Source organism: Strongylocentrotus purpuratus, unplaced genomic scaffold (genome assembly GCF_000002235.5).
Source record: "Strongylocentrotus purpuratus isolate Spur 01 unplaced genomic scaffold, Spur_5.0 spur5_scaffold_20, whole genome shotgun sequence".
Taxonomy (NCBI): domain Eukaryota; kingdom Metazoa; phylum Echinodermata; class Echinoidea; order Camarodonta; family Strongylocentrotidae; genus Strongylocentrotus; species Strongylocentrotus purpuratus.
The window spans coordinates 8793096-8806094 of NW_022145606.1; the positions used below are offsets into that span (position 1 = coordinate 8793096).

General features: G+C 43.1%; 1 protein-coding gene across 1 annotated transcript; it reads left to right on the forward strand.

Annotated features, from left to right (window-relative positions):
• Window positions 1-1793: 1793 nt before the first annotated feature.
• LOC115927200 (paraneoplastic antigen Ma2 homolog) lies at window positions 1794-4880 on the forward strand. Its single transcript, XM_030992705.1, has one exon. It carries the CDS (start codon window positions 3449-3451, stop codon window positions 4847-4849), a length of 1401 nt encoding a protein of 466 aa, XP_030848565.1. The 5' UTR covers window positions 1794-3448; the 3' UTR covers window positions 4850-4880.
• Window positions 4881-12999: the final 8119 nt, after the last annotated feature.

Here is a 12999-nt window from a genome sequence, read left to right on the forward strand (position 1 = left end):
ATCAATAGCGTGATGGAAAAAAGATGGAAAAATACTGTGAACATGAATGTACGATGAAAGGAGGGCGAATGTAAGAGCCGCTACATTACTCACCTGCCAGAATCGAAGCTGCGTATGCAATACACAGATGAGAGGCGATAATATATAAATGAGCAAAGTACAAAATGTCACAAGAATCAATGGCTGACAAAAATGTAAAAGTGCATGTATTGTATAGTGTATGCAGTAATTTACAGCAGCCTAAGAAATGTACAAGCATGGCATGTTGAAAAAAATGTAAACAACAAGCATGGTATGCGAATAGCTGTTTAGTTGCCAAAAATAGACAGTAATGAATGACATGGTATGCATCGAATAAACGCGTACAAATGCAAGACCATAAAAACATTCGATAACAAATCCAGAATGAATACATTTTATGATTGTTAAGTCCAAAAAGTCAGGGAATAATAAAATCGTACAACCAAGCTTCCAAGTATCACGTCGGGGTCACCAATGTAGAGATTAGGTGTGTGTTAGGTATTGTGAATGGAAATTTGAAAGCGTTTTCACTCGTCACACAACATAACTCTTATTTTTATTTTAGCTACGAGGAAGCAAGGTTGCACTGACAATAAAATACAAGAAAGAAAGTATTCCCTTTTCGTTAATTTATTGGGTACTGAACAAAGCTGACATTGCACTTGCAAAGTGCAGTCAAGCAAATATAGCAGACTTGAAAATGTGAATATTGCACGGGGATTACATAGTGATCAAAGATGAGAATGAACATTAATAAATGGAATGGACATGAATAAAAGCTTACGACTGCATAGAAATAACATCGAAAGTCCAATGAAGATGAAGAGAGTTGAGAAACGAAGGAAGGGGCTCACGCGATGAAATGTGCGGAGGCTTGAAGAGGCGGAGATGTAAAGCTTCGTTGTCGTGGCTGAAGAGCCGTGAAGAATCTCGACGCAGACGCTCGTGATGAAAATGATGAAGCTCTCAGGCGAGAATAGAAGAGAAGAAAAGCGGCGCTCGAAATATCAGAACAGTGGATCGTTCGCTGGCGGAGGCCAAGAGTAGAAAGGTAGACATGCAAAGCTGGTAGTTAAGAAGAGCAGTGAGTCGCTCGATGAATGACCAGGAATTTGATGTTTAGATGAGCTGCGGTAAAATGTCTGAGCTCGAGAGTGGAAAGAGCTACCGGAACGAAGAAACTGGCAGCTCCCAGCGGAGAGTCAGGCGCCATGTCGGTGCTGACTATAACGTTCCACTGGGAGACTGCAGCCCGATGAACACGGCAGAAGAAGAGTTGACGTGCCGTGGAAGACGAAATGGGCACAGTAGAATGAAGCCTGGAGAGGAAATTATGGAGACGTCGTGACTCGACCAAGGTGAAAGCGGGAGTGGAGAAAAACCTCGTGGAGTTGAAAATACGCGGGGTGAACAGTGCGGAACCACGATGCGTGATTGGAAGGAAAAACACACGTGGTCCGAATAATGCATATAAATCAATAGCATGATGGAAAAAAGATGGAAAAATACTGTGAACATGAATGTACGATGAAAGGAGGGCGAATGTAAGAGCCGCTACACTACTTTCGTATACGGCAAACGTGAATGTTTTCCGTACATACGTCACAATCAAGTGACCAAAGTGCCCTTCTTACATTCGCATATTTAGTTCATACAGGTTATTCAGAGGCATATTGTGTGTGATCAAATATGTACGAAGGTTCACTTGGACAGCGCCCTCTCCATTTTCATGTTACGCTCAATATAAGTGTAACCCCCATAAAAATGGCAGTTACTAAAATCATATTTTGTTATTTATTCTTTTCCTAAGTATCTCTATCTCTATCTCTCTCTCTCTCTCTTTTTCTCTCTCTTGTCTCTCTCTCTCTCTCTCTCTCTCTCTCTTTGTATCCATTCATTTCATCTCATACTTCTAAGAAACAAACTCTGCTTTGTGCTCCTTATGCAGTTTAGTGCAATATAGGTTTGTTCTCACCCAGATTATTTTCTTCTCCCAGTTTAAAAACTATTGCTGGTAGATAACTTACTTGCTAGGGCTTTGACCATCAATAACACTGGACACAGTGTTTGGGATTATATTGTCTCCCACAGAATTCGGTGCCCTTTCCCCTTTGTCTATTCCCTTTAATAGGACCCTCTTTACTTAAGTGGTGTTTGCAGGTAGATTGTGTCCCTTCAGGATGTTGCTACTGTTAATCTCTGTATTCAGGAGAAGTATAGTTTTAAGTGGTTGTACTAAGAAAAGACGAGCTTTTAGACCATGCTGTAGAGAGCTGGCTTGGAGTATTGGGTTTGAGACAAAGGATGGGTCGTTTTAGTAAAGGATGCAAGCTTGGTCCTATCACATGATGTTAGGTAACCAATAAGAAGTCTAGTTGGAAGGAAGGGTAATGTGGGTCTGGACAGTTTAATAAAACTTTGAAACTTTAAGTTTCCAGCTCATTCTCTGCCCAGCTGCCATTGCTTCGAACACTGCCCTGTATATATTCAATCTCCATGTTGGAGCATGTGCTACTAAATATATCTGTAGCCTCTACCTGATTTTCTTCTTCAAAATATATATATATATACAAAACGTATATATCAACTTTACCTTCTTCAAGTTTCTCTAAGTTTTAAGAGAGTTTCCTGTGTTATATTTGATTGGGCATTTCATCCAACTTCAACCTTTTTGAGTTGCATGGTTATCATCCCAGTTCCTGATTTTATATTGCAAGCAAGTGTTGGCTCTTTTACTAGGCGGATCTTTTACTAGGCGGATCTTTTACTAGGCGGATCTTTTACTAGGCGGATCTTTTTCTAGGCGGATCTTTTACTAGGGTCTTTTAATTGATGAAATTCATCAAGCTTCAAGTTATCGTTCAACTTGTTCCTGTGTTCTGCGTGCTGCGACGTCCTCTTCAACGACCCAGAGACGCCGGATATATTGATCAACCGCGTATCGCGAGCGAGTTCATGAACATTTAATAATTTGGTTACTTTAATATTTAGATAATAGTTGGTTTAGTTATAAGTTATAATACCTTATAATGTTATAGTTGTAAGTTGTGGAAGTTTTGTTTATTTCAATGTTTACTTGATTTGCAGTTGTTATTGACAACGAGCTAATAAAGGCATTGCCAGGTTATTTTGTTAAAACGTAACCTCAAGTGTAATTTCTTTATTTATGGACCTGGGAAATTGTGACATTCGGGTTACATAAATTGGGGGCTTGTCCGGGAGCTAAATTTGCATATATGCATAATTAATATTACTTATTTGATAGATACTTTATAATTACCTTGTAATTAATTAATATTCTCCGCTTATTAAGTTTTAATTGCTAGTGTAAGCAATTAGTATTATACATCGTTGAAGGCATTGTAATTGTCTTCGTCATTATAGTTAAGAGTTTAAGAGCCAACACTTGCACAAGTTAGTAGAAGCAATGGCAGCGAACAGTTTGAAAGAATTTGGGCAGGAGTGGTGCAAGGAGGAGGGAATAACGGCAGATAATGCCCTCCTACTTGTGACACCAACAATGGCAATGCCTGATGAGGTATTTGCCCTGGCAATTTCGGATCGATTTCCCACATTAAGTGGGGTACTCAGAAAGAATGAGCCAACTAATAATGAAACATTGATACTTTGTATGTTTGAGGGAGCCTCTCCCATTGTAGGTGTAGGGAGGGAGATACACATTTCCGTAGATGGGGACACAGTGTGCCAGGTAGTTAGGTTGGAAGATAGGGACCCCTCGAAAGAAGGTAGGGTAAACATTAAGGACTTAAAGGATAGTGGGTTGGTAGACGAATGGAAGAAAGCTAAAGAAGCCGCACTCCTTAAAGAAGAGGTTTCCAAGAAAGAAAATGTTTCCCCTAGCCCTAGCCCAGCCACAAATAACTTAGACCGGGAAGTCCCTTCGTTGTCTGCGTCATTATCAAGATGCGCGCTTACAACAAACTACAGAAAATTGCGCTGTTTCTCAGGCGCGAGGAACCCCGCGCGCGATGAGGACACCTATCCTTTGTGGATAGAGCACGTTGAGGGTCAGATGGATGAGTGGCAGGATCTCGGAGATGGCGAGCGCCGAAAGCGCATTCGCGAGGCGCTGCGCCCTCCGGCGTCAAGCATCATTAGTGACCTCCGCCGTGAGCTTCCCCACGCAGATTCGTATGAGTACCTCAAGGCCTTAGATTTGGCCTATGGGGACACGAACACTGACGACGAGCTGTTCGTCAAATTCCATAATACCACGCAGCTCGAGGGCGAGCGACCCTCCGAATATCTTTCTCGCTTGCAGGAGATACTGAGGCAGGTTGTGAGGCGTGGAGTAGTAAAACCTACAGACTCCAATCAGGTAAGACTAAAGCAGTTTATCAGAGGCATCTTGTATAATGAGATGCTCCTGATCAACTTACAACTCCGCGATAAATTATCCCACCCTCCTTCATTTCTGCAGTTATTATCCTCTGTAAGGAAGCAGGAGGAAGAAGACTCCATGAAGGCCAGCCTCACCCAGCCGAGACAAAGAGTAGACGCAGGTAAGCGTGCCGCCGCACATAACCGTGTGGAGGCCCCAGTTCAACCAGTCCAAATTTCTCGTACTTCTATCCCCTCTGAATCCACCCCAATCCAGCAGACTCCTCACAGGCCGCCTCCTCCCAGGCCACATGGCAACACATCTGAGGTCATTTGCTTCAAGTGTGGGGAGGTAGGGCATATAAGTAGAATATGCAACAGCCCAGCTGCCCCTGAAGCCATCAACAAGAAATTGATCCAATTTATCCTAGGCAAGCAGGGAAACGCCAAAGGACGCCTGGTAAGGGGAGACCAGGAGTCCACTTAAGTACAGCACCCCAACAGGTATGCGATGTTCCCCCAGGACTGGTTGGGGACAGTATCACCCAGAAGTGCTGGGTGGATGGGATAGAGACTACTTCTCTTATAGATAGCGGCTCACAGGTGACACTCATTCAGAAAAGTTTATTCGATAAGCTCGATCGTGAGTTGCATTCTATGAGGGATCTAGTGCTCTATCATGGCGGTGACGGAACCTTACCCTACTTAGGCTATGCCTATGTTAACATAGGATTTGACAAGGCGTTTAGCGGGACAGGGACCCAATTCAGTACTCTAGCCCTAGTAGTGCCGGATGCTAAGCATCAAAGAAACCATTCAGTAGTTATAGGGACAAATTCCGGTCTTTTCCGTAATTGCTTTGAGTCATGTAAGAGGTTAGCTGGGGTTCGATTTGCACAAACTTTGCAAATAAGTCCTTTTTGTAAAGACATCTACTCTTCTCTCTCTAAGAAACAGACACTCCCTGCCGATGGTAAACTCGGCACTATCAGAACAAGAAAAGGACACAAAGTTCATATTCCACCTCATAGCCGTCATACCATAATAGGTCAATGTAGAAACACACTCCGGGCACCAGCGACTGCGGTCATTGAATCCCATTCCCCAGCTAGGTTAGCAAAGGGCTTAGAAGTGATACCCTCGGTAGTTGAGGTCCCTGGGGAAGCTTTTTGTAAGGTCGAAGTTCTACTTGTCAATAAGAGCTCAAAGCAAATCACTATCCCTGGGAACTGCCCACTGGCTGATCTATTCATCCCAGAGTGGTGCCGCCAACCTCCCAATCAGGGCTCTACTAATGCTATCCATGCATCATCTTCTTCTACAAACGCAGAAATGGGCACCACCATTCCACATGATATCGATGTTGCGGACCTCCCTATCAGTTGGGGCCCCATAACCCCTGAATGGAAGGAACGTCTTCTACACCAGTGTAGGCGGAGGAAAACTGTGTTCTCCAGGCATGACTTTGACCTGGGATGCTCTGCCTATGCTGAGCATCAGATCAACGTCAACGACAGCACGCCATTCAGGGAGAGATCTAGGAGGGTAGCCCCTTCAGACTTGAAGGATCTGCAACAACATCTGCAGCAGCTACTTGACCACAAAGTAATCAAAGAGTCTCGAAGTCCATACGCTTCTCCAATTGTTCTTGTTCGCAAGAAAAATGGGAGTTTGAGAATGTGCGTAGACTACCGCACCCTCAATTCACGCACGATTCCTGACCAGTATGCAGTCCCTCTGATTCAAGAGGCCATTGATTGCCTTAATGGAAATAAATGGTTCTCGGTGATAGACCTGAAGTCAGGTTTTTATCAGATCCCCATGCGTGAAGAGGACAAAGAAAAGACAGCCTTCATCTGTCCTCTAGGCTTCTACCAGTTCGAGCGAATGCCCCAGGGTGTAAAAGGGGCCCCGGCCACTTTCCAGCGTTTGATGGAGAAGTGCATGTCAGGTTTAAACATGATGGAGGTACTTGTGTACATGGACGACCTCATCATTTTCTCTAAGACGCTGGAAGAGATGGAGGAGCGCCTGGGTAGAGTGCTTGATCGGATGAATGAATTTGGCTTGAAGGCATCCCCTGAGAAGTGTCAATTCTGTTGTGAGTCGGTCAAGTATCTAGGTCATGTAGTCTCGGCAGAGGGAGTGCAGACAGACCCAGACAAGGTAGCAGACCTCGCAACGTGGCCTAGACCAGAAACTATCAGGCAAGTAAAGTCTTTCTTAGGATTTGCAGGATACTATCGGCGATTCATCAAGGACTACTCCAAAATATCACGCCCACTGAATGCTCTCACTATTGGGTGTGTATACCCAAAGAAGAGAGGGCAGCCACCTCCCAATAGGCAGCCTGACCCTAATGCTAGACGAGCTAATGATTCCATTAGTGACCTCTGGACAAGTGAGTGTGAGGATGCGTTCCACGCACTTAAGAAACTACTTGTTTCTGCCCCAGTGCTTGCCTTCGCAGACCTGTCACAACCCTTTGTTTTGCATGTTGATGCGAGTCGTGACGGTCTGGGTGGTGTCCTATACCAGGAGCATGAAGGAAAGCTCCGCCCGGTTGCATACGGCAGCCGAGGATTATCAGCAAGTGAGAAGAACTACCCAGCTCACAAGCTGGAGTTCTTAGCCCTTAAATGGGCAGTTACAGACAAGTTCCGTGAGTATCTGTATGGAGCTAAGGGTACGCGAATTATGACAGATAATAATCCGCTAACATATATACTAAGCTCAGCCAAACTCGACGCCACAGGCCATCGGTGGTTGGCTGCACTCTCATGTTTCGATTTCTCCATCCACTATAAGCCAGGTAAGGCAAATATTGAAGCCGACGCACTGTCTCGCAAGCCTCAAAACCCCGCCTTGGACGAGGAATACGAACAGCGCCAAAAGTGGAAGCTGAGTGACCTGGAGGCACGGCTCAGGGATGACGCCGATGTAATCTGCCCCCAGGAAGCCATCAGTGCCCTGTACCAGCGGTACGAGGCTGTCCCCAAGACAGAAGTAGGCCCCATACCTAAGGTCACCCATAAACATGTACCTATGATAGAGACCCTTTGTGCAAGTGCCGAGTCCATTCCCAGCCTTTATGCAAAAGGCTCAGACCTAAACAAGGTAGACTGGTCTCAGGCACAAAATGCAGACCAAATCGTGAACCTGGTCCGGAGTCATGTAGAGCAAGGTAAGAAACCCTCTTCGTTGGATGGTGTACCTCGTGATGCTAAGCTCATGCTCCGTGAATTTGATAGGCTCGTGCTGAGGCAAGGCATCCTCTATAGGTCTTTCTTAGATTCCCTTGGGAAGACTCATTACCAGCTCGTCCTGCCCTCAAGTAGCCGGAGGCAAGCTATGAGAGGCATCCATGATGAGGTGGGTCATCTGGGCATTGAAAGATCAATAGCCTTTGCTAGGGACAGGTTCTACTGGCCCAAGATGAGTGCCGAAATAACAGAGTGGGTGAAGCACTGTCCCCGTTGCGTGGCAAGAAAATCACATCAGCATCCATCAGCACCACTGGTTAGTATCAAGACGACGAGTCCGTTGGAGCTGGTCTGCATGGATTTTCTGTCCTTAGAGCCAGACCGCTCTAACAAAAAGTCAATACTAGTGGTAACTGACCACTACACTCGCTATGCGCAAGCTTTCCCAACAAAAGACCAGACTGCTAAGACTGTGGCTAAGGTCTTATGGGAGAACTTTTTCGTACATTATGGCTTGCCTCAACGCCTTCACTCCGATCAAGGCAGAGACTTCGAGAGCAAAGTTATATATGAACTGACCAGGCTCCTTGGAGTTCAAAAGTCAAGGACCACCCCATATCATCCTCAAGGTGACCCCCAACCCGAAAGGTTCAACCGAACTTTACTAGGTATGCTAGGGACCCTAGAGGAAGAGAAGAAACAAAACTGGAGCAAGTACGTTAGTGCATTAGTGCATGCGTACAATTGTTCAAAGCATGATAGCACTGGTTTTTCCCCATACCTTTTGATGTTTGGTCGGGAAGCTAGACTACCTGTTGATTTGCGCTTTGGCACGAGTCCAGACAACCATAGTGGCACGGATCACGTTCAGTATGTCCAGGGACTTCGTGAACAACTCGCTCGTGCTTACAAGCTTGCATCTGAGGCGTCAGACAAGTCGGCCGAGGCCAACAAGAGAAGGTACGATGCTAAGGTGCGAGAAAATGATCTCCAGACAGGAGACAGAGTGCTTGTGAGAAATGTCGGTCTGACTGGCAAACACAAGCTAGCCGACAAGTGGTTTAGAGAGCCACAAATTGTTGTACGGCGTATCAATCCAGACATGCCTGTTTATAAGGTAAAGCCGGAGAATGGAGAAGGTCGAGAACGAACCCTCCATAGAAATCTCCTCCTACCAATTGAGTATTTTAATGAGACTTTTTCCCCCATTGTGCAAAGAGTCCGTAAAGGTCCATCACATCGGACTAGATCCAAACAGGTTCTAGCCGCCGAACCGAGTCACTCAAGTGATGAATCTGCCTCGGATGATGAGAGTGTCGCTCTACTTTTCCCAGAGATGCCACCTGCCCCTGGCCTCCGTGTGGATGCCCCTGAGTTTGTCCCAGATAGGGTAAGGCCCATTCCTGAGATCCCATCTCCCATTATAGTGGAAGATGAAAGTGATGAAGGAAGTATCCAAGATGGCAGTCCTGCAGTAAGTATGATCGAAAGTGATGAAGAAGTCTTATTTCCCTTGAATGAAGCTCCTGAACTGATAGAGCCCCAGCAGAGGGCCGAAGAGGTAGGTTACGGGGACCAGATTCTGAGGAGGGAGAATACTGATGGCGAAGAAATGGGTGCTGACCCCGTCGATCAAATAAGTAATGTATCTCTTGAGAATCCTTTTGTTTCTAGCAATGTACCTGCTGTCTTACCAGACATCGAACCTGGTGCTGTAGACGCAGAGCCCGAGCCGCAATCCATCCGACGCTCAACGCGCTCTTCTAAGCCGCCGCAGCGCATGGTATATAGCGATTTGGGCGATCCTCTGACAAGATCGGCTACCTCCTCTAGGTTATTCGCTGGGTTAAGGCAGAAGATTTTTGGATTTTAGATATTGTCTAACTTTTACTTATGTTCACGGAGTGAACAGGGTTTGAGGAGGGAGGATGTAACCCCCATAAAAATGGCAGTTACTAAAATCATATTTTGTTATTTATTCTTTTCCTAAGTATCTCTATCTCTATCTCTCTCTCTCTCTCTTTTTCTCTCTCTTGTCTCTCTCTCTCTCTCTCTCTCTCTCTCTTTGTATCCATTCATTTCATCTCATACTTCTAAGAAACAAACTCTGCTTTGTGCTCCTTATGCAGTTTAGTGCAATATAGGTTTGTTCTCACCCAGATTATTTTCTTCTCCCAGTTTAAAAACTATTGCTGGTAGATAACTTACTTGCTAGGGCTTTGACCATCAATAACACTGGACACAGTGTTTGGGATTATATTGTCTCCCACAGAATTCGGTGCCCTTTCCCCTTTGTCTATTCCCTTTAATAGGACCCTCTTTACTTAAGTGGTGTTTGCAGGTAGATTGTGTCCCTTCAGGATGTTGCTACTGTTAATCTCTGTATTCAGGAGAAGTATAGTTTTAAGTGGTTGTACTAAGAAAAGACGAGCTTTTAGACCATGCTGTAGAGAGCTGGCTTGGAGTATTGGGTTTGAGACAAAGGATGGGTCGTTTTAGTAAAGGATGCAAGCTTGGTCCTATCACATGATGTTAGGTAACCAATAAGAAGTCTAGTTGGAAGGAAGGGTAATGTGGGTCTGGACAGTTTAATAAAACTTTGAAACTTTAAGTTTCCAGCTCATTCTCTGCCCAGCTGCCATTGCTTCGAACACTGCCCTGTATATATTCAATCTCCATGTTGGAGCATGTGCTACTAAATATATCTGTAGCCTCTACCTGATTTTCTTCTTCAAAATATATATATATATACAAAACGTATATATCAACTTTACCTTCTTCAAGTTTCTCTAAGTTTTAAGAGAGTTTCCTGTGTTATATTTGATTGGGCATTTCATCCAACTTCAACCTTTTTGAGTTGCATGGTTATCATCCCAGTTCCTGATTTTATATTGCAAGCAAGTGTTGGCTCTTTTACTAGGCGGATCTTTTACTAGGCGGATCTTTTACTAGGCGGATCTTTTACTAGGCGGATCTTTTTCTAGGCGGATCTTTTACTAGGGTCTTTTAATTGATGAAATTCATCAAGCTTCAAGTTATCGTTCAACTTGTTCCTGTGTTCTGCGTGCTGCGACGTCCTCTTCAACGACCCAGAGACGCCGGATATATTGATCAACCGCGTATCGCGAGCGAGTTCATGAACATTTAATAATTTGGTTACTTTAATATTTAGATAATAGTTGGTTTAGTTATAAGTTATAATACCTTATAATGTTATAGTTGTAAGTTGTGGAAGTTTTGTTTATTTCAATGTTTACTTGATTTGCAGTTGTTATTGACAACGAGCTAATAAAGGCATTGCCAGGTTATTTTGTTAAAACGTAACCTCAAGTGTAATTTCTTTATTTATGGACCTGGGAAATTGTGACATTCGGGTTACATAAGGTTGTGTACATTCACATTTTATTTGTCAACTTGTCAACGAAATATTGCATACTATACTCGGGTAACAATGCTTGACTTGAATCGATTTAGTACCTTTTGGAACCGAAATGATTTTTAAAATGCCATTTATAAACTTCCTTTTTGGAAATTCAGCTCTTTGGAAGTGTCAGTGTATGAGGCTACTGATAATGTGTAGGTAATAATTTGGCATGAACACAGTATTTTAGCAGATAATAATTATACTTCTACTAATTATCGTTTTTTTTTATGTATGAAAAACGGACATTTTCCGTAAAAAGTACACATAACTGACGTATTCGCGCAACTCCGGTCACAAACGATGCATCCTCGTTGCAGTTGGTGTTATTGGCACATGAACTTAGATGTATGGGAGCATAAACAAAATTACCGGGCGTGTTTCACTTTGCCCCGCATTCCACTTAGCCCCGGGTTCCTCTATATTGATGCAAACATTAGAAAATTAAAATAAATGGGTGTAGTACCTTCTGGAACCAAGCTCTTCATTTGATCCCGTTGTTATCAATTTATCTATTTTTTATTTTGATATTATTTTATTTCTGCATTTTTCTTTTACATATTATGTACATACAATAACGAAACTTAATATTTCCATAACATATTATCATAAATTTAAAGTATTATCCGAACTATTCTGTTAGAATCATAAGCAAAGCTTGACAAGGAAAGCGGCCTCAAAAACTAAAAAAATAAAAAATCTTAAGGTAAAACTTTAAATAAAAAAGTGTTTATACGATCTTTATATCAGACCCGCGGTTTAATTTTAAAAATTTCTCTGAATAATCGCTTAAATACTTCTTTAACAAGATAGATATTGCTAAAATAATGAAATATACTCTTTGTATTATTGTTTCTCTCTTCTCTCCCATGTCTTAGAAAGTAATTCGATGTCTATCGTTAAAAACCTAATAACAGGTATTTGAAGAGGATTTGTAAAAAGAGGGTAGGGAATTAATTTTGGGGATCGACCCCCTTTCGTAAAGAGGAGTAATCATTTCTATTCCTTGGGGGATAAATACCCCCCCCCCCTCCCCCCCCCCTCCTTTCCATCCGATTTCAATTTTTTCCAGAGTTATTCTTTCCCATTAAATAAAAGGTAGGTAGATTATGCCTGTATTTTTTTTTCCGGTGAGTGAAATAGTTTGCTCTGAATAGGTTAGTACTGGAGTACAAATTTAAACAAAAATAAGAGGAAACATCAATGCATTCACGAATCAATGTCTGTAACGCAGTATGCCAGAGTACAAAGGTTAACTCCGTTTACATTAATTGTCATTGTTTGCCTGTGGGGGGGGGGTTGAGGAGATGGGGAGTGAAAGAGAGAGAGAGAGAGAGAGAGAGGGGGAGGGGTAAGTGGGGTAAGTGGTAGGAGGAGAGAGAGAGAGAGAGATTTTTTTTTTTAAATACAGAGAAAGAGGGGAACATAGTAGAGATATAAGAAAGTTAAATAAGACAAGAGAGAGAGAGAGGTGAAGGGGGAAAAGCAGACAGAACAATATAAAGGAAGAAAGAGAGAGAGAGAGAGAGGGAAAGAACAAAAAGGGTGTGAATGCAAGGTGGTAGTTGGAGGGAGACAGAACAAATCATAGAGAAAATACGAAAGGAAGAAGAGATGGAGAGAGATGGGAGAGAGAGAAAGAGAGAGAGGGGGTCCGGGAAAATAACAGAGGTGCTACAAAGACATGCAGTGAGAATATAAGAGAAACAGCAATGTATTTATAGAATAGAAAAACAAATGAAGAAAAGAAGTGATAGAGCAGCAGGGAGAGAGAGAGAGAGACGGAGATAGAGAGAGAGACACAGACAGAGAAGGGGTAAGAAAGCGATAGAGAGAGAGAGAGAGAGACAGAGAGAAAGAGACAGAGAGAGACAAAAAAAAAAAGCGAGAGAGAAAATGCCTTGATAGCTAGGTACGTAGCTAGGCTTTTCTTTTGTTATTTATTTGGAAATGGTTCACTGGTTGTGCAAGCAAATATTCATACTCGCATAAAGTCAAGTGAAAAAGAAATAT